At 50.9% G+C, this 19,762-nt stretch overlaps 2 protein-coding genes across 2 annotated transcripts; one reads left to right on the top strand and one right to left on the bottom strand.

Annotated features, from left to right (window-relative positions):
* Positions 1-7,767: 7,767 nt before the first annotated feature.
* LOC136991015 (olfactory receptor 51Q1-like) lies at positions 7,768-12,942 on the top strand. The gene is made up of 2 exons (XM_067289492.1): positions 7,768-7,982; positions 12,189-12,942. The coding sequence occupies exons 1-2, from the start codon at positions 7,768-7,770 to the stop codon at positions 12,940-12,942; spliced, it is 969 nt and encodes a 322-aa protein (XP_067145593.1).
* Positions 12,943-16,095: 3,153 nt separating this feature from the next.
* Positions 16,096-18,826, bottom strand: LOC136991014 (olfactory receptor 52Z1P-like). The gene is made up of 3 exons (XM_067289491.1): positions 17,907-18,826; positions 17,684-17,807; positions 16,096-16,128 (listed from the first exon to the last, which is right to left on the bottom strand). Exons 1-3 carry the CDS (start codon positions 18,824-18,826, stop codon positions 16,096-16,098), a joined length of 1,077 nt encoding a protein of 358 aa, XP_067145592.1.
* Between the last annotated feature and the right edge of the window lie 936 nt (positions 18,827-19,762).

Below are 19,762 nucleotides of genomic sequence, written 5' to 3'. Positions count from 1 at the left end.
CTCCCAAATTAAAAAATAAATGCCAGCTGATGAGAGGAAACAATAAGCCTTGTTGCAAAGACCTGAACACTACAATTGAGCCTGAAAGCCAGCTTTGATCACAAGACCCCTCGGGAAGCCCCTACTCCCTGGCTGCTGACAGGCAGAGCCTTCCCTCTGAAACCACGCAGGTTCTTCAATCACAGCCCTGATTTGGGGGATTTTTGGTGATGAACCCACTTGCCTGAGGAGCTCCTCTTTCTGGGTGTCACTCATGAACACTTTCAGCTCCACAAGACCCTGTTGTAGTGATTTCCGCAGTCTAATTCCATGGTGTGTGAAGAATGACCTCGATAGGTTTGCTCTGAACCAGCCGTGTGCTGTTTTCATTTTTCGTGCTTCTCGTTCTCGTAGTGGAAGTGACAGTGAGCGATTATTCCCCATTCATCCTCTCTGTGCCTTTGTCACCTCTATCGCATCTCCCCTCAGCTGCCTCTTGTCCATGCTGCAGAGTCACGGTCTGCTCAGGTCTTGTGGCACATCTTTCCCTTCCCCGGAGGAGCCACAACTGCAGCAGTATCCCAGACGCATAACGCCGTTCTTCCTTTCCTTTCTACCCCTTGACAAGGAATTTCTAATATCTGGCTTGCTTTTGGGCACTGCTGATCACCAAAATGATGTTGTCATAAAACTGTCAGAACTTGTGACAGCTTATTCCTGAGGGATAATTGTTAGCCATGAGCCCGTCATTTTCTGTCTAAAGTGTTCTGTTTTTTTTTTTCCCCCAATTGCATCACTTTACATTTATCTAATCTGACTTATATCTGTTGTTGTATTGTACAGTTACATTAGGCTCTTCTGCAGATTTCCTCAGCCGGTCCTCCTTTTTCTTGAGTAACTGACTATCATCAGGAAACTTGGTCACCCTGCTGTTTTCCCTCCTTTTCCCAGATGAACTAAATTGGAAAGGACAAGCCCCAGCACAGATTCCTGCAGGGGTTCACTGTAAAGGATAGCCGTTTATCTTCTGATTCAATCCTGTCCTAGTGTGAGGGATTTCACTCTCGTCTGACGGCTGCTTGTTTGATGACCTCTGGTGGGGGCCTTATTCAGAGCCTTTGGGACTCCAAGTAGGGTCGATCAACTGGATCTGCCTCACCCAGAATCTTTTCTGGTCCTTTGAGGACTTTGGGTATCCTAGGGAGGCTTGTCTCCATGTTAGAAGAGCCGAGCTGAGCCTTCCCCAGGATCGCGTGCTTATGCAAGGGCCGGTTGATTCAACCCTTCATTATTTTCTGCATCCTTGTCCCACACAGGTCTCACGTTCATGGTTCTGCAGTTCTCCAGATCTCCCCAGAAAGCCTTTTGAGTGCGAGCCACATGAACGTGTATCCCGTGTCCGTGAAGGGGGTACTTGTCCGCGTGATGCTCAGTGCGGAAGATGGGGAAGCTCTCCCTCTCTCTGTAGTCCTACCAGTATGGCTTGTGTTGATGGCAGAGGTGGGTGGGTGCACCCCCATTTGCTCCATGCAGCTGACTTGCCTTGTGCAAGTTGTCTCGGGGCTCTGAGACTGAGAGTGTCCTGGGGACCTCCCACCCCGAGGTGAGCTGTGGTGAGCTGGCTGCCCTGAGGTGGACGGCAGGGGGACATTTCTCGCTGTCCCGGCACGGCACGTCAGGGACGCCTAACCTCGTGCTCCGCGTGCTCCTTCCTGGGGGCAGACTCAACACAGTGGTTGCAGCAGCAAGGGTACCTTGTATCCTCAAGTTCCGACTGTCCGTGCTTTACCTAGGGCAAGCCCTGGCTGAATTCTGATATGTAATTCTCAGTGGCTGATTTGGCCTTTTTCCTCTCTGCCATGCACAGTCGGAAGACATCTGCATTCGACTGATGCCTACATGTTTGACAGCAGGGATCCAGAGGTGCTCACACCTCCTGCAGCTCAGCATGTTTAGAGGCATTCGCGTGTGGGTGTCTAGTCCAGGAAAGCTCTTCCAGGTCTCGGATTGCTTGTGATGCCCTCCCTGAACTTTCCCCGTTTCATGTCCCTCTTTGAGATGAAGGAAGCAGAACTGCACAAGATCAGGGTGAACATTAGGTTTATACAGCCGTCTAAGGACGTTCCCTGATGTTTATTCCTGTCCTAACCATTATTTGCATTCAGTTTTTCTTTTTTTCTTTTTTAATGCTTCTGAGCACTAACCACGGAGCTACTCAGCAGTCAGCAAAAACTAAGGTTTAACCTGCAAGGCCTGTCGCTGTGTTGGAAACTTCCTGCACTCAGCAACATTTCATGGGCGCTGTGAGAGCGGTCTCAGGCTTTAAGAGCGCTAAGGGACAGAGGGCTGGAGGCTTGTGTTAGTACATTGGCAACGGGTACAGGGCGAGGAGAAGGAGCTGTGGAGGAGTGCAGCAGAGCTTGTGCACCAGCACCTCCAGCAGCAGGAGCCATCACTGGCAGGATCTCATCTGTCAAGGGTCGGTAAAGCATTTCCCAGGTTTTAGTGTGATGCTGGCTGTTGAGGATCCCTTTGGCTCAGAGGAAGGCGTGTTTGCAGTTTTTCCTTCTGCTGCTTTGCAGCTTCCCGCAGAGGCTGTGTGGCCGGTGGGGACGGTGAGCGGGGACCGTGTGGTTTGTGTCCCCTGCCCAGTGGAGAGTTGAAGGCACAACGACTCCCCCAGCTCCTATTCCCTTTGGCTTGTCTGCGCCTCTTCACAGCAACACTGTGCTTCCCAGGGACACGCTCCTTCTGCCTCTGGGTTGCTCGTAATGCTCGTTCTCAGCAGTGTTTTGTCAGGAAAATATTATAAATAGCTGTGCGTGGGCAGCACAGGCAGGGAGCACCTGGGCCTTGACTCTTCACTTCGTCAAGACCTTGCATCCTTGGCAGGACTAAAGTTGTCAATGCAGCGAGAAGGAAAGACTACTATGATCTTTAATTCCCCATGAGCGCAGTACCACTAAGACGTGGGAGCACGACGAAAAGCTGAAACGACAGCTACTCTTTGTAAGTTTCCATTCAGATTTCCACCTTTATATTTACTTCTTCCCATTACTACTTGCTCATTTTTCCACACTTCCTAGATCTGTAGATTTTAGGGCGAGAAGGGACCAGTGAAGTTACTTGGTTTTAATTCCCCCGCTTGAAAATAAAGCAGACCAACTGAAGAAAGGTTGGGGGTGTGCCAGGAGAATGAGACATGACCTGGAAAATTTAAAGGAGCTTGGATTGCGTAGCGTAAAGAACAAAAGACCAAAGAGAACTGTCTTTCAGTGTGTAAAGCAGAGCTGTGGAAAAGGGAATCAACTCTTCTTTGTGACAGCCGTGGGCAGGGCCAGGCAGGGTGGGTTTAGCCTGCAGGAAGAGAGGGTCGCCATAGGAGTGGGGTGAAGGCAGTGAAGCACGGGACTAGATTGCCTAGGGAGGATGCCGCTTTGCCATTGGTGGCACTTTGAAAACCAGATTGAGCAGGTGCCCATCAGGAATGGCATGGCATAGGTGGATCCTGCCTTTGGGCAGGCAATGGACTAGGGCACTGTCCCTCTGCAGCTGATCGAAGGATGGCTGCTGGTGGTTCATCAGAGATGGGAAAGGGGTCTCCTGAGGGCCCTTTCCGGCATATTTCCTATCAATTCTGTGATGAGCCAGGTGACCACCACATTTTACTGGCATTAAATCAGTGAGCTCACTTTGACCTGAGATGTCCTCCGGTTGCCCTTTGAAGACTTCAGGCAGAATCACAGAATCACAGAATCACAGAATCACTTGGGTTGGAAGGGACCTCTGCAGATCATCTAGTCCAACCCCCCTGCTCAACCACAGTCACCTAGAGCACATTGCACAGGATTGCGTCCCAGCAGGTTTTGAATATCTCCAGAGAAGGAGACTCCACCGCCTCTCCGGGCAACCTGTTCCAGTGCTCTGTCACCCTCACAGTGAAAAAGTTTTTCCTCATGTTAAGATGGAAGTGTCTGTGTTTCAGTTTGTGCCCATTGCCTCGCGTCCTGTAGCTCGGCACCACTGAAAAGAGTCTGGTCCCATCCTCTCGACACCCTCCCTTCAGATACTTGTACACATTGATAAGATCTCCTCTCAGCCTTCTCTTCTCCAAGCTAAACAGGCCCAGCTCTCTCAGCCTTTCCTCATAAGAGAGATGCTCCAGTCCCCTAATCATCTCTGTGGCCCTTCGCTGGACTTGCTCCAGTAGTGCCACATCCCTCTTGTACTGGGGAGCCCAGAACTGGACGCAGTACTCCAGATGTGGCCTCACCAGGGCTGAGTAGAGGGGGGAGAATCACCTCCCTCGACCTGCTGGAAACACTCTTTCTGATGCAGCCCAGGATACCATTGGCCTTCTTGGCCACAAGGCCACATTGCTGCCTCATGCTTAACTTGGTGTCCACCAGCACTCCCAGGGCCTTCTCCACAGAGCTGCTTTCCAGCAGGTCAACCCCCAACCTCTACTGCTGCATGGGGTTATTCCTCCACAGGTGCAGGACCCTGCACTTCCCTTTGTTGAATTTCATGAGGTTCCTCTCTGCCCATCTCTCCAGCCTGTCCAAGTCTCTTTGAATGGCAGCACAGCCCTCTGGGGTATCGGCCACTCCTCCCAGTTTTGTATCATCAGCAAACTTGCTGAGGGTGCACTCTGTGCCTTCATCCAGGTCATTGATGAAGAAGTTGAACAAGACTGGACCCAGTACTGACCCCTGGGGGACACCGCTAGCTACAGGCCTCCAACTAGACTCTGTGCCACTGATCACAACTCTCTGAGCTCTGCCATTCAGCCAGTTCTCAATCCACCTCACTGTCCACTCATCTAACCCACACTTCCTGAGCTTGTCTATGAGGATGCTATGGGAGACAGTGTCAAAAGCCTTGCTGAAGTCTAGGTAGACAACATCCACTGCTCTCCCCTCATCTACCCAGCCAGGCATTCCAACCCAGAAGGCTATCAGATTGGTTAGGCATGATTTCCCCTTGGTGAAGCCATGCTGACTACTCCTGATCACCTTCTTTTCCTCCACATGCGTGGAGATGGCTTCCAGGATGAGCTGCTCCATCACCTTTGCAGGGATGGAGGTGAGGCTGACTGGCCTGTAGTTCCCTGGGTCCTCCTTCTTGCCCTTTTGGAAGAGTGCGGTGACACTGGCTTTCTTCCAGTCCTCGGGCACCTCTCCTGTTCTCCATGACCTTTCCAAGATGATGGAGAGTGGCTTAGCAATAATGTCCGCCAGCTCCCTCAGCACTCCTGGGTGCATCCCATCAGGGCCCATGGATCTGTGGGTGTCGAGTTTGCTTAAATGATCTCTAACCCCAACCTCCTCCACCAAGTGAAAATCTTCCTCTCTCCAGACTTTCTCTCTTGCCTCCAGGGTCTGGGGTTCCTGAGGGCTGGCCTCAGCAGTAAAGACTGAAGCAAAGAAGGCATTCAGTAACTCTGCCTTCTCTGCATCCTTCGTCACCAGGGCACCCACCCCATTCAGCAAAGGGCCCACATTTTCCCTAGTCTTCCTCTTGCTGCTGATGTATTTGAAGAAGCCCTTCTTGTTGTCCTTGACATCTCTAGCCAGATTTAATTCCAAACGGGCCTTAGCCTTCCTCGTCGCATCCCTGCATACTCTGACAACATTCCTATATTCCTCCCAAGTGGCCTGTCCCCCTTTCCACTTTCTCTATACTTCCTTCTTCTGGTTGAGTTTTGCCAGGAGCTCCTTGCTCATCCATGCAGCTCTCCTTCCTCCTTTGCTTGACTTCCTACTCATAGGGATGCACCGCTCTTGAGCCTGGAGGAAGTGATGCTTGAATATTAACCAACTCTCTTGAACACTCCTTCCTTCTAGGGCCGTAACCCTTGGGATTCCTCCAAGTAGGTCCCTGAAGACGCCAAAGTTTGCTCTCCTGAAGTCCAGGGTTGCGATCCTACTTGGTGCCCTGCTGCCTCCTCGCAGGATCCTGAACTCCACCATCTCATGGTCACTGCAGCCAAGGCAGCCCCCAACCTTCACATCTTCCACCACTCCTTCTTTGTTTGTTAGTACGAGGTCCAGCAGCACACCTCTCCTTGTTGGCTCCTCCACCACCTGGGTCAAGAAGTTGTCACCAATGCTCTGCAGGAACCTCCAGGACTGTTTGTGCCTAGCTGTGTTGTCTTTCCAGCAGATATCGGGGTGGTTGAAGTCCCCCATGAGAACCAGGGCCTGGGATTGTGAGGCTACTTCCAGCTGTCTGTAGAAGGCCTCATCGACTTCCTCATCCTGATCAGGTGGCCTGTAGTAAACACCCACAACAGTGTCACCTCTATTAGCCTGCCCTTTGATCCTTACCCATAAGCTCTCGACTCGCTCTTCATCCACCCCTAGGCACAGCTCAATACATTCCAGTTGTTCTCTCACATAAAGAGCAACTCCACCACCTCGCTTTCCTGGCCTGTCTTTCCTAAAAAGCACGTAGCCATCCATGACAGCACTCCAGTCATGCGAAGAGAATCCGAAGCTTCTAAGGTTGCCTGTTCCCACTGGAGAATGCTAAATCTGTGCTAAAAATGTGTTTCTTGCTTTGCTTTAGCTACCACAGCTTTTAGCCTTCAAGAGATAAGGCTTCTCCTACCTCCCCTGCCATATCAAAGGGCATTTTGTTTTCAGAAATCTCTTTCTCTGGAAGGAATGGTAGGCAGGAATCAACTTGCTTCCTAACCACAATGGCAAATCTGCCCTGTTTTAAGTCAGTTTTCCCTGCTTAGCATAAAATCAGAACTTAGTGCCTGGTATGACTTTTTCAGAGTGAGGCTGCAGTGTCTTGCTATGCTTTACTGCTGTTTAAAAGATGCTCAGATTAGAAAACCTGCGCACCTGCCAGCTACTTACAGAATTTTCCATGGCTAAAATACACATGCAGAATTCCCGCCGTCTCAGTGTGGTTGCGCTTGTATTTAGGAAAGCAATCCATTTCTCCTTTCAGCTCTTTCTGCAAGAATGTGCTCTAACCCGTGGGCAATCAACCCAGAGCCTTGGAGGACATTGCCTGGCCGTGTTTAGCTGGGGGACAAGTGTGTGATCAAGACACTCGCAGAGCTCCAGTTCCTCGGTCATTCGGGGCTCCTTGAAGCCAAGGTCTCAAAATGTGTGTCGCGTGCAAAGAGGGAGGAGAGGACAGAAGACAACTGGCATGAAACTGCATCTCATCCTGCAGTGGGATCGGGAAGCTGTCGGGACTCAATCTGAAGAATCAACAGCACTTCTAAATTCACCATTTCAAGAGAACTTCCTACTTCTTTCTGGAGTGAAAAGCCATATCAATGACACCAGAGTCTCCTGACTCCATTAAGTGGAAGCCCAAAAATGCCAAAGGTGCAGGTGAAATTGACATAAATAGCTTTGCTTCACCCGCTACATTTGATTACTTGCTATTTATCTGGGGGACAGTTATGAACTTTCCTCCCTTTTCCTGAAGTTGTAATGTTTATAATAACAGCAATATTGCACATTGACATTTACAATCGTACTAGGTAAAGGAAGAAATTATCAGGCTCCCAGGCTATATGGTATTTATTCTTGTCATAGCGGAGTGCAAGGATTGCGTCTTTCTACGCTATGCTTCTGTACCATCATGCTTTCACGTACATAACGGTTTGTACTGCAGCACTTTGAAAGTGCCAGTGCATGAAACATAAAGCTATCTGCTTAGATTTTGCTGATTTATGATCTGGGGTTATTTCTAGGTGGCGTGTTTTCCTTTGGTTCACTGATCACATTAGTGAATTGCCTTTTTGTGCTTCAGTTCATCATGTCGTGTTGCGATAGGAGCAATTCCTCTCAGCTGACGTTCATGCTGACGGGCATCCCGGGGCTGGAGGCTGCCCATGTCTGGCTCTCCATCCCTTTCACTTGCATTTACGTTGTGGCACTGGCGGGGAACTGCACGATCCTCTTTGTCATCTGGACCGAGCCGAGCCTCCACGAGCCCATGTACCAATTCCTCTCCATGCTGGCCATCACGGATCACAGAATCACAGAATCACTGAGGTTGGAAGGGACCTCTGGAGATCATCTAGTCCAACCCCCCTGCTCAAGCAGGGTCACCTACAGCACATTGCACAGGATTGCATCCAGGCGCATTTTGAATATCTCCAGAGAAGGAGACTCCACCACCTCTCGGGGCAACCTGTTCCAGTGCTCTGTCACCCTCACAGTGAAAAAGTTTTTCCTCATGTTAAGATGGAAGTGTCTGTGTTTCAGTTTGTGCCCATTGCCTCGTGTCCTGTCGCTCGTCACCACTGAAAAGAGTCTGGCCCCATCCTCTCGACACCCTCCCTTCAGATACTTGAACACATTGATAAGATCTCCTCTCAGCCTTCTCTTCTCCAAGCTAAACAGGCCCAGCTCTCTCAGCCTTTCCTCATAAGAGAGATGCTCCAGTCCCCTAATCATCTTTGTGGCCCTTCGCTGGACTTGCTCCAGTAGTGCCACATCCCTCTTGTACTGGGGAGCCCAGAACTGGACGCAGTACTCTAGATGTGGCCTCACCAGGGCTGAGTAGAGGGGGAGAATCACCTCCCTCGACCTGCTGGCAACACTCTTTCTGATGCAGCCCAGGATACCATTGGCCTTCTTGGCCACAAGGGCACATTGCTGCCTCATGCTTAACTTGGTGTCCACCAGCACTCCCAGGTCCTTCTCAGCAGAGCTGCTTTCCAGCAGGTCAACCCCCAACCTGTACTGCTGCATGGGGTTATTCCTCCCCAGGTGCAGGACCCTGCACTTCCCTTTGTTGAATTTCATGAGGTTCCTCTCTGCCCACCTCTCCAGCCTGTCCAAGTCTCTTTGAATGGCAGCACAGCCCTCTGGCGTATCGGCCACTCCTCCCAGTTTTGTATCGTCAGCAAACTTGCTGAGGGTGCACTCTGTGCCTTCATCCAGGTCATTGATGAAGAAGTTGAACAAGACTGGACCCAGGACTGACCCCTGGGGGACACCGCTAGCTACAGGCCTCCAACTAGACTCTGTGCCACTGAGCACAACTCTCTGAGCTCTGCCATTCAGCCAGTTCTCAATCCACCTCACTGTCCACTCATCTAACCCGCACTTCCTGAGCTTGTCTATGAGGATGCTATGGGAGACAGTGTCAAAAGCCTTGCTGAAGTCTAGGTAGACAACATCCACTGCTCTCCCCTCATCTACCCAGCCAGTCATCCCATCATAGAAGGCTATCAGATTGGTTAGGCATGATTTCCCCTTGGTGAAGCCATGCTGACTACTCCTGATCACCTTCTTTTCCTCCACATGCGTGGAGATGGCCTCCAGGATGAGCTGCTCCATCACCTTTCCAGGGATGCAGGTGAGGCTGACTGGCCTGTAGTTCCCTGGGTCCTCCTTCTTGCCCTTTTTGAAGACTGGGGTGACATTGGCTTTCTTCCAGTCCTCGGGCACCTCTCCTGTTCTCCATGACCTTTCAAAGATGATGGAGAGTGGCTTAGCAATAATGTCCGCCAGCTCCCTCAGCACTCGTGGGTGCATCCCATCAGGGCCCATGGATTTGTGGGTGTCAAGTTTGCTTAAATGATCTCTAACCCACTCCTCCTCCACCAAGGGAAAGTCTTCCTCTCTCCAGACTTTCTCTCTTGCCTCCAGGGTCTGGGGTTCCTGAGGGCTGGCCTGAGCAGTAAAGACTGAAGCAAAGAAGGCATTCAGTAACTCTGCCTTCTCTGCATCCTTCGTCACCAGGGCACCCACCCCATTCAGCAAAGGGCCCACATTTTCCCTAGTCTTCCTCTTGCTGCTGATGTATTTGAAGAAGCCCTTCTTGTTGTCCTTGACATCTCTAGCCAGATTTAATTCCAAACGGGCCTTAGCCTTCCTCGTCGCATCCCTGCATACTCTGACAACATTCCTATATTCATCCCAAGTGGCCTGTCCCCCTTTCCACTTTCTGTAGACTTCCTTCTTCTGGTTGAGTTTTGCCAGGAGCTCCTTGCTCATCCATGCAGGTCTCCTGCCTCCTTTGCTTGACTTCCTACTCATAGGGATGCACCGCTCTTGAGCCTGGAGGAAGTGATGTTTGAATATTAACCAACTCTCTTGAACACTCCTTCCTTCCAGGGCCCTCACCCATGGGATTCCTCCAAGTAGGTCCCTGAAGAGGACAAAGTTTGCTCTCCTGAAGTCCAGGGTTGCGATCCTACTTGGTGCCCTGCTGCCTCCTCGCAGGATCCTGAACTCCACCATCTCATGGTCACTGCAGCCAAGGCAGCCCCCAACCTTCACATCTTCCACCAGTCCTTCTTTGTTTGTTAGTACGAGGTCCAGCAGCACACCTCTCCTTGTTGGCTCCTCCACCACCTGTGTCAAGAAGTTGTCACCAATGCTCTGCAGGAATCTCCAGGACTGTTTGTGCCTAGCTGTGTTGTCTTTCCAGCAGATATCGGGGTGGTTGAAGTCCCCCATGAGAACCAGGGCCTGGGATCGTGAGGCTACTTCCAGCTGTCTGTAGAAGGCCTCATCAACTTCCTCATCCTGATCAGGTGGCCTGTAGTAAACACCCACAACAGTGTCACCTCTATTAGCCTGCCCTTTGATCCTTACCCATAAGCTCTCGACTCGCTCTTCATCCACCCCTAGGCACAGCTCAATACATTCCAGTTGCTCTCTCACATAAAGAGCAACTCCACCACCTCGCTTTCCTGGCCTGTCTTTCCTAAAAAGCACGTAGCCATCCATGACAGCACTCCAGTCATGCGAGCTATCCCACCATGTCTCTGTAATGGCAATGAGATCATGGCCCTGCGACCGCACAGATATCTCTAGTTCTTCCTGTTTGTTCCCCAAGCTGCGTGCATTGGTGTACAGGCATTTCAGGGAGGTGATCGAGCATGCAGGTTTCCCAGGAGGGGTAAAAGAGGGTCCTCCATAGCCACATCCCATGCGCACTTCCCTGGCTGCATTCACCTGTTGGAGGCATCCTGACTTGAGCAGTCTTTTGCCAACTACCCTGGCACTATAACTCTCCCCTTCCCCCATCTTTCCTAGTTTAAAGCCCTCCTTACCAGGTTGGCCAACCTGTTGGCAAAGACCTGTGTGCCCCGCCTCGTGAGGTGGATCCCATCTCTCGCCATCAGTTGTCGATCTTCAAACAGGGTCCCATGGTCATAGAAACCAAAACCCTGTTGCCAACACCAGCGGCGCAGCCAGTCGTTAACCTGGAAAGTCCGTCTCCTCCTCCTCTCATCCATCCCCCTCACTGGCAGGATTGAGGAGAAGATGACCTGGGCTCCCAGACCCTTGACCACCATCCCCAGAGCTCTGAAATCCTGCTTGATGGTCTCCAGTTTGCCCTTGGTGTCATTGGCGCCCACGTGGAAGAGCAGCAGTGGGTAATAGTCCGAAGCGTGGACAAGCCTTGGCAGTCTTTGCATGACATCTCTCACACGAGCCCCTGGCAGGCCACAAACCTCTCTAGACAAGAGGTCAGGTCTGCAGATAGATGCCTCCGTCCCCTGTAGCAGGGAGTCCCCCACAACAATCACCCGCCGCTTTTTCCGGGTGTTCCGGCAGGGCACAGGGTCTGTTGTCCCGGTTACTTCCCTGGCAGCCATGCCCATCTCCTCCTCATCCTGGAGGGCACTAAACCTGTTCTTCAGCTTCAGGTCTTCAGGAGGAGTAGGAGCCTTTCTCCTCCCACGAGCAGTGACCAGTTTCCAGCCTTCTTCTGTGATGTTATGATGTACCGTTTCACACGGCACAGAGCCCTCTGGCAACTCCACTGCTGCAGGGGGTTGGGACTCCTGGAGCTGTACAGTCTCCGAGAATACCCTGTCTATCTCTTGCTCTGCTTCTCGGATGCTGCGCAGCCTACTGACCTCCTCCCGTAACTCCCTTACCTGACGACACAACTCGTCAACAGCAGCACACCTCCTGCAGGAGAGCTGGCTGCCAGCCCAGGCCTCCTGGAGAGGCCCCAAGCACTCCCTGCAGCCTGAGACCTGTAGAGCCGCATCTACTGTCAGAGGGTCAGTCTGGGTCCAAGCCTCTGACGCAGCAACTCCAACAGTCACTGGGGAACGCGCTGTGCGACGTGTCACGACCATACTTGAGGAAGTGTACACCACAGGGAACAGAAATGAAGGTCCCTTCGCACGTCCCTTCGCGCGCCCTTCTGCGCGAACTGCTGCGCAAACTGCTGCGTCTGTTCGCTGCCTCTGTTAGCTGCGCTCTGGGCTTGTCTCTGTCTACAATGCCAACCGTGATGGGTATTTTCTGGGCCAACCACAGGGAAATTGGTTTGGATGCCTGTTTTACTCAGGGCTACTTTGTTCATTCATTCTCTTTCATGGAGTCTTCGGTGCTTCTGGCCATGGCCTTTGATCGCTATGTGGCCATCTGCTACCCACTGAGATACTCCTCCATCCTCACCAGCGCCAGGATAGCCAAGATCGGGCTGGCTGTCATGTGCCGATGTCTCTTAGGGGTGCTGCCATCCCTCTTCCTGCTGAGAAGGTTGCCCTTCTGCCGGTCCCGTGTGCTCTCCCACTCCTACTGCCTGCACCAAGACGTGATCAAGCACGTATGTGCAGACATCACATTCAATAGCAGGTACGGGCTAGCTATAGTGGTCCTCATAGTTGTGTTAGACCCCCTGCTCATCTTTGTGTCATATATACTGATTGCTAAGGCAGTCGTGAGCATTGCATCTCCAAGTGAGCGTCTCAAGGCTTTAAACAACTGCTTGTCCCACATCCTGGCAGTCCTAGTACTGTACATCCCCATGGTTGGCTTGTCCGTGGTTCATCGTTTTGGCAAACATGTTTCCCCTCTCGTTCACATCCTCATGGCCAACATCTACCTGCTGGTCCCCCCCGTGCTGAACCCCATCATCTACAGCATTAAAACGAAGCAGATCCGCAGGGGTGTCCTCAGGGTGCTCACACCAAGGAGGATCTTCTCCCCGTGGCACCACGGGAGCTGAGAGATCTCCTTGACAGAGGTCACTGCTCTGGGAAACACCCACTTCATAGAATGATCCAGGTGTCGCTTCAGCATTTGGAAAGTGCATTTGCTTCGCCTCACTCAGGGCACCCACTCAGTGCAGTTATTAACTGTTATTCATAGCCATCCGTTAAGAATCATTCATCAGAAATCCCCATGCATGAAGCGAGTGGAGCCTGCGACCGAGTCGCTGCAGCCTCTGCTTGTGAGGGGCACTGTTCTTCCCGATTCCATCCCTGTGGCAGCCACGGGCTTTCGCAGATTCACAGACTGTAAGCGACCATTAGGGCATTTTCTAGCCCACAGTTTCCTGTAGTCAGCCCTGTCCTGTGACTCCTTCAAATGCTTTTCATTCCAAGGACCTGAATAATGCTACCTGTTCCATTTACAGGCTGTACAAGCAGTCACAAGGCAGTTTCAGTGCCAGTGCAATAGTCTTGCATGAGCACCTGGTAGTTGTCTTGTGGGCTTACTGCATGAGAAGTTTGATCTGTTCCAGATGATTTTGATAGGAAGCTTCACATGAAAATGGGCATTTAAGTCATCTGCACACCTCAACAAATTCTCTACGCACTCCACTTTCCAGCTCATTCTGCTCATGAAAGCCATATTTTAATACGTCCCTTAGTTTGCCAGATGTCAGCCACAGTGCTTTGCTCCCACAGCTTTTCATGATTGTTACCAGGGGCCTCAGCCAAGGAGTCTCAAAAGGGGGTGGGAAGGGCAGAACTGTTACCAGGAGCTTCCAACAAGAGTGCACCCAAGGATACAATTCTCCCAACTGTAACTGCTACGTCCTAGAGGAGTACAGCGAAACCAGCAGAAACCAGTTGAAACCAAGGTTAGGATCTGGACAGCTTTCTCAAGCAAAGAAATGAGCCAAGTCGAGACCGTCTACGGAAAAGGAGCTCGGAGTTCATGGAAAAGGCACCTCTTCAGCAACCACTAGGGACTACCAGAGACCCCCAGGGACCACCAGAGACCCCTACAGAAGCCCCCCCGGAGACTCAGACCGCATGCGTAATGACTATGTAAATATGATCATTAGTTCCAGGAAATAGAATGACTATGTATAATCATTTGGGGAAATTTAATGCAAATGTATGTAACAAAGCAATATAAACTTTGGCTAATGCAACATACGGCATGCATGTTGGGAGGAGCGATCCCCCGTGCATCCGGCGCCGTAATAAAGAGAATGCCTGCTTCTTAACGCTACATTGGTGTTAAGGAGTTTTACTCCCAATTTCGGTGACACGATGACCCATGATGTCTGATGTTCTTGTTCTCCCCTCGTTTCTTTCTCCTGGCCCATCCTTTGAGTCAAAGGTCTCGGGTGGTCTTTTCATTCTACACCTTAAACGTCATATGAAATTCTCTGACCTGTGCTTCAACCCACAGCAAAATTACCAATAGTAAATACTACCAACAAGAATTGCTTCTGTTGTGGTGCTAACTGACAGAGATGGTTTGACAAGAGGACTGCTAAATGACAAAAGAAATCAAACTTTCAATCACAGACTTTTCAGATAAACAGATCTGAGTGTGGGACTTCTGTGCCACTTCGATGGTGTGCCTCTCATTTTATACATATGGCTCAGTCATGTGGCTATCTGTAGATAAGGAATTAAAGGATCATTTAGCGGCTGTGATGCAAAGACGGCTCTGTTACTTGTGCAGTTGTAGTTCTTAGTTCTTTAGCCAGGCGAGAAGCCTGCAAAGCCTTTGGCAGGTGCTAGCAAGCACAGGAACTGGATTTCTCTTTATACAAATTGACATGTCCTGAGTTAATGGTGTATACCTAGGGTAAGAAAAAGCTTTTAGTGGGCTTGGGCTGCTCTGTAGAAATCTCTTTGGCGAGACAAGTGCTGGGAAAAACAGGAAGGAAAACATTGAGGAATGTGAAAAACGGGGTGAAGACAACATGGAAACTATTGAGAGTATTCATTGAGGGCATGTCAGGGGAGGCCTGTGGTGGTCCCAGGAAGGAGAGAGAGACAAAACATGTGGAAGGAGAAGGGATGCCGTTCCAGGAACAACAATGTGATAGAACATTTTGTTCTTTTGTTTGTTTTACAGCAGGGACTCAAGTGCTTATTCCAGTGAAAAGAGTGTTGCTGATGATACAGTGCATGCCAAAATGATCTGTACTGATGGGCTTCTGTTTACATGAATGAAAATAAGAAGGAAGGGCTTGCAAAAATGTGGAATCGCTCAGTAAAAGAGACGATCTTTATCACCACATGCATTTCATAGCTGTGGAGGACACACTTTGCAGGCTGTGTGCAGCCAGCTATAAAACACTGTTGATATTTCTAAATTTCAGTGCTGGTAGTCAGGGAACATTTCCTATCAATAATGCATAGGTGTGGAGCTTCAAGAGACGGATTCCTCCGAGTTTAGGAGAACCCTGCGTGGCTGCAGAGGATGCGGGCGAAGGCCACGGTTTGCAGGGCGCGCGGCATGCGGCTTTGGAGCTGGGCAGCCACCCTGGGATGTCCTCTGCTGGAGCTGGGCAACGGGCCCCACCAGAAACAGAGGAAGCACAATGAAATGCAAGAGCATTTTTTAATCTATTTCTGCAGCTTTATCTGCTTCTGTTCTTTTGCTCCAGTATTACATATGCTTTTTCTTTCTGACTCAGAGGAGCACAGCTTTTGACAGCTGAGACTGTGGGTCTGATGTCATCTGTTCCTTTGGCTCTAAAGGTTCCCCAAAACATTCTGAGCTCCACACAAATTATTTCAGTGGCGGGGAGAGCTTTCAGAAAGAGTCCCGCACTGGGTGAAATACCTTTAGAGACAGAGAGTTCACCACCCTCTGTGGCCACTTGTTCCAGTGCTTAATGATAGTCTCAGTTAAAGACCACGCCTTGCTTTACCTGAAACCTTTGGTTCTGTTGTTCCAACCTACAAGCTTAAGCCTTTCCTCCTGCATTAAGCAGCCCCCTTTCTTTCAGAAAGCCCTGACACATCTGCAGACCTTAAGTCCTGATCAAGCTCCCTGCTTTGAGCTGGGGCTGAAAGGACCTAATTTCAAATGTGTGCAGTGCACGTGGAGGTTCCTCTTGGCCTCTCTGCAGTAATGGTTGGCCTCTACATATGGGTGAAAATAAAAGTGCTGCTCTGCTGGGTCATTCAGTGGGTGCTACCACAGGAGGGCCCATCTGAAGAAAGGGGGACGCAAAGTCGCTAGAGCCATTTAATGTGCAAGACAGGTTAAATGCTGGATTCTCCAAGGAATGCCAGGCTGAATCAGGCTCCTCCAATAGTTTGTCAGGCTCAAGTAGCTTTTAAATGGAAGCCCCAGCCAGCTCACGCCTGGTGCTGGCTCTGCACCTCTGGTGGACCTGGGTGGTTTGTTGTGTTTCCCAATTCTGCTTCTCCCATGGGGATGGGGATCTGGAGCCATGTAAAGCACCTTCTGGCCACAGGGTAAAGCCTGGCTCATCCCTGTGTGTTGCTGCTCGTTGTGGGGGGAATTTCAGGTTTAAGGCTGCCTTGATTTTCTTGTGCAAGCTCGAAATCAATGATCATGTTTCATTGCTCCTGCTGGCTTTGATACCCTGCTGGGACTCCGAGGGTGCCCTGTTTTCCCAGCCTGGACTCTTTTGTACAAACTGGAGATGGAGAGTCCCATTCCTCATGGGGCCGCAAGCACAGCGGATGAGTTTGGAGCATGGATCTTGTGCAATGCAGGGTGCTCCAGCAATGCAGAGCTCCACTTGAGAAGGAGAGATGCCGCACTGCTATGTCTTGCTCACTTATGAAAATGACACTGAAATGGCAGGACAACACATGAAAGTGGGAACTGCAGTACAGCTGCTCAGCTCTAAGTGCACACAAAAACCAGACGTTTGCAAGGAGCAGCCCTGGCACTGCCGACCAGCCCCCACCAGCTTGCGCTACCCGAGCCCCACGGCTGACAACAGCAGGGAGAGTGAAAATGTTGGTGGGCAATGCAGCACCCCGGGAAGGCACCGCCGCTGTAACTGGCACACGGATCCCTTGTGCCACCGGCGTGGCAGCACGCTAGAGCCTGCACGAAAACAAGGGGTGGCGACAGCAATCACCTATGCTGCTTTACTGTGCATTAAATCAAGAATAGGCTTCAGTTCCTTAGAACACAAATGTCTTTCCTGACCAATAAATACAAAGTGTTTAAGAGAAGAATGAGAAAATAACTGTCCCGAGATAGGAAGTCCTTGCCATTAACAGCAGCAGCAGCACTGATCAGCTACCCCTCAGCAAAGCTGCTGTTTAATAAAAGCCTGCAGGCAGCAACACCTTTAAAAGCAACAACAATTTACCAGCCCCGATGATACCAACAGCTGAAGTCTCTGACCAGGGCACATTGACTACACCAACTCTGGACAGAATGATTGTCCTGGTTCTTTATTAGGATCTCTGGCAATACCGAGTTGTGAGTCCATTCCATCGGGAAAAATATTCTTGCCACAGTTCTTTGTAGCAGCCTCTATTCCACTGCCATTGCACAAACTAATTCTAGGGTGGCAAAAACAAAAGTCCATCTGGATCAGCTGCTATTCCCACCTCCAACTCGCTTTCCCTGCAGTTGGGGACAGCATGCTCTGGAGATGTGCACTGTGCTGCCAAGACTGCGCAGGCAGCAGCTTTCCAAGCCCAGGCAACATCCCAGTGCTACTGATGGCAGCAGAGCACACCTGCAGCAGGCAGTGCTTCCAGGCACCAGTGTCTTACCAGGGCGTAGATGGTCCAACACTTCCCTGGGTAAAAGCAGGTCACAGGCCTGGAGACCTGGAGACCCTCGGAAATGCTGCACCCAAGCTTTGCCTCCAAACCCTTTTGCAGGAGCAGCATCTCTCTGCCTTGAACTAATGCACAAGCTCTGAGCAAGGCTCGGAAAAACCAGCCCCAATAAACAACTCAGTTTCTCCGGCTTCCCATCCAAGACAACATGGACATTACTGTCTCATGAATCTGCTTGTTGTTCATTCCATAAATGACAGGATTTAGCATGGGGGGAACCACTACGTAGAGACAGGCCAGCAGGATGTGGACGTGGCGCGGGATGCTGTGGCCACCAAACCGATGTGTGAAAAAGGAGAAGAATGCTGGCACGTAGAACAGGAGGATGATGCAGAGGTGGGAGCCACAGGTGCTCATAGCTTTGCGACGGGCACCTGCGGAGGGCAGCTGGAAGACAGCCCTGAGAATCAGTCCGTAAGACACGGCAATGAGCACTACATCTATCCCTAACGACAGCAGGATAGCTGTTAAACCATACACAATATTGACTTTTATGCTTGTGCAGGCCAGTCTGGCTACACCCATGTGCTCACAGTACGAATGTGGGATAACACGGTTTCTGCAGTAAGACAGCCTTAGAAGCAGAAAAAGAGCTGGGAGGACGATGCAGAAGCTTCTGACAACAGCTGCCAGCTCTATTCTCCATATGACTGAGTGGGTCAATAAAGTCACATATCTCAGGGGGTTGCAGATGGCAACATACCGATCAAAGGCCATGCCCACCAGAATTCCTGACTCTGCAATAAAAATAAAATGACCGAGAAACATCTGAGCAAGACATGCACCAAAAGAGATGTCCCTCACTCTGAACCAGAAAATAGCTAACATCCTGGGCACTGTAGTGGTAGATAAGAGCAAGTCTGCTAGTGTTAATGCCGAAAGGAAAAGGTACATAGGCTTGTGGAGGCTTTGCTCTCTCACTATGGTAAATAGCAAGACTAAGTTGCCTAGAAGGGCAAAAATATACATGGAGAAGAAGGGGAGAGAAATCCAGAGGTGAAACTTCTCCAGGCCTGGGATGCCAACAAGGAGGAATGTTCCTGGCCGGAAGGCTGTGTGATTGACGTCTGCCATAGGGGTCTTTGGTCTTCTACTTAGAAACACCTGAAAAATAAAGGACAGCACAAGAGAAAGCATAAATGCCAGCAGAGCTCAGCAGCATTGCCAGCTGGGGAAATCCGGTGTCCAGTGAAGTCAATGCAAGTTTTAGCACTCATACCAGAAACTCCGTCACGCTGCAAAACATGAGGAGAGAGTGTGCAGAGCTGCACCCTGCACTGAGATCGCATGGCAACTTTTCTGCCCCTCGGTCTGCATTTTGAGGAGGCATGAGGAAGCTGAAAGCTGCTGAGCTAGTCACTGGTTTGTGGGGAGAAAAACAAAAACCTAAGGCCGAGGTAACAGCAGACGCTGCTGGGCTCCATGTGAAGCCCAGTGCTCTGGGAAGGGAAGAGACGCAGCTACATCCACTTGGATTAGGCAAGAGGAAGAGTGGGAGGAAATTCAGAGGAAGCCCAGCTAGCAAGGTGGATGCTCACCAGTGCAGCAAAAGAAGGTCAAGGCAGCAAACACAAATTGAAAGGGGCAATTTACCTTCAGCCCTAGGCAGAGGCTGCTTCTGGGTGCAGGCCACCCCATGCCCACGGAGCAGAGGTCGTTCCCCCATTCGAGCCAGGCTGGCGAAACACGGCAGCTCCTGCCGCTCGCGAGGGCAAGGCTGGGCTGCCGAGCTGGGAGCTGCACAACGGGCTTCTGCAGCACAGCCCTGGCTGTGATGACCATGCTCTGTGAGCTCTCCACCCTGCTGCCACATCTGCCTCCCCCATCACACCCAAACGCTCGTCCCTTACTCTGCTACACAGAGCAGCAGGGCCCCTTTGCCTTGCGGCTTCGCAGCCCTCGCCTTTTGCAGAAGATGGCTCAGAGATCACCGTGACACAGCAATGAAAAACAGCTCCAGCCCTGAGGACTGCACACGGTGACTCACCAGTCTGGCCTTAAGCGGCAAGG

The sequence above is a fragment of the Apteryx mantelli genome, chromosome 1, assembly GCF_036417845.1.
Source record: "Apteryx mantelli isolate bAptMan1 chromosome 1, bAptMan1.hap1, whole genome shotgun sequence".
NCBI lineage: Eukaryota > Metazoa > Chordata > Aves > Apterygiformes > Apterygidae > Apteryx > Apteryx mantelli.
This window is presented reverse-complemented; position numbering and strand designations above follow the sequence as displayed.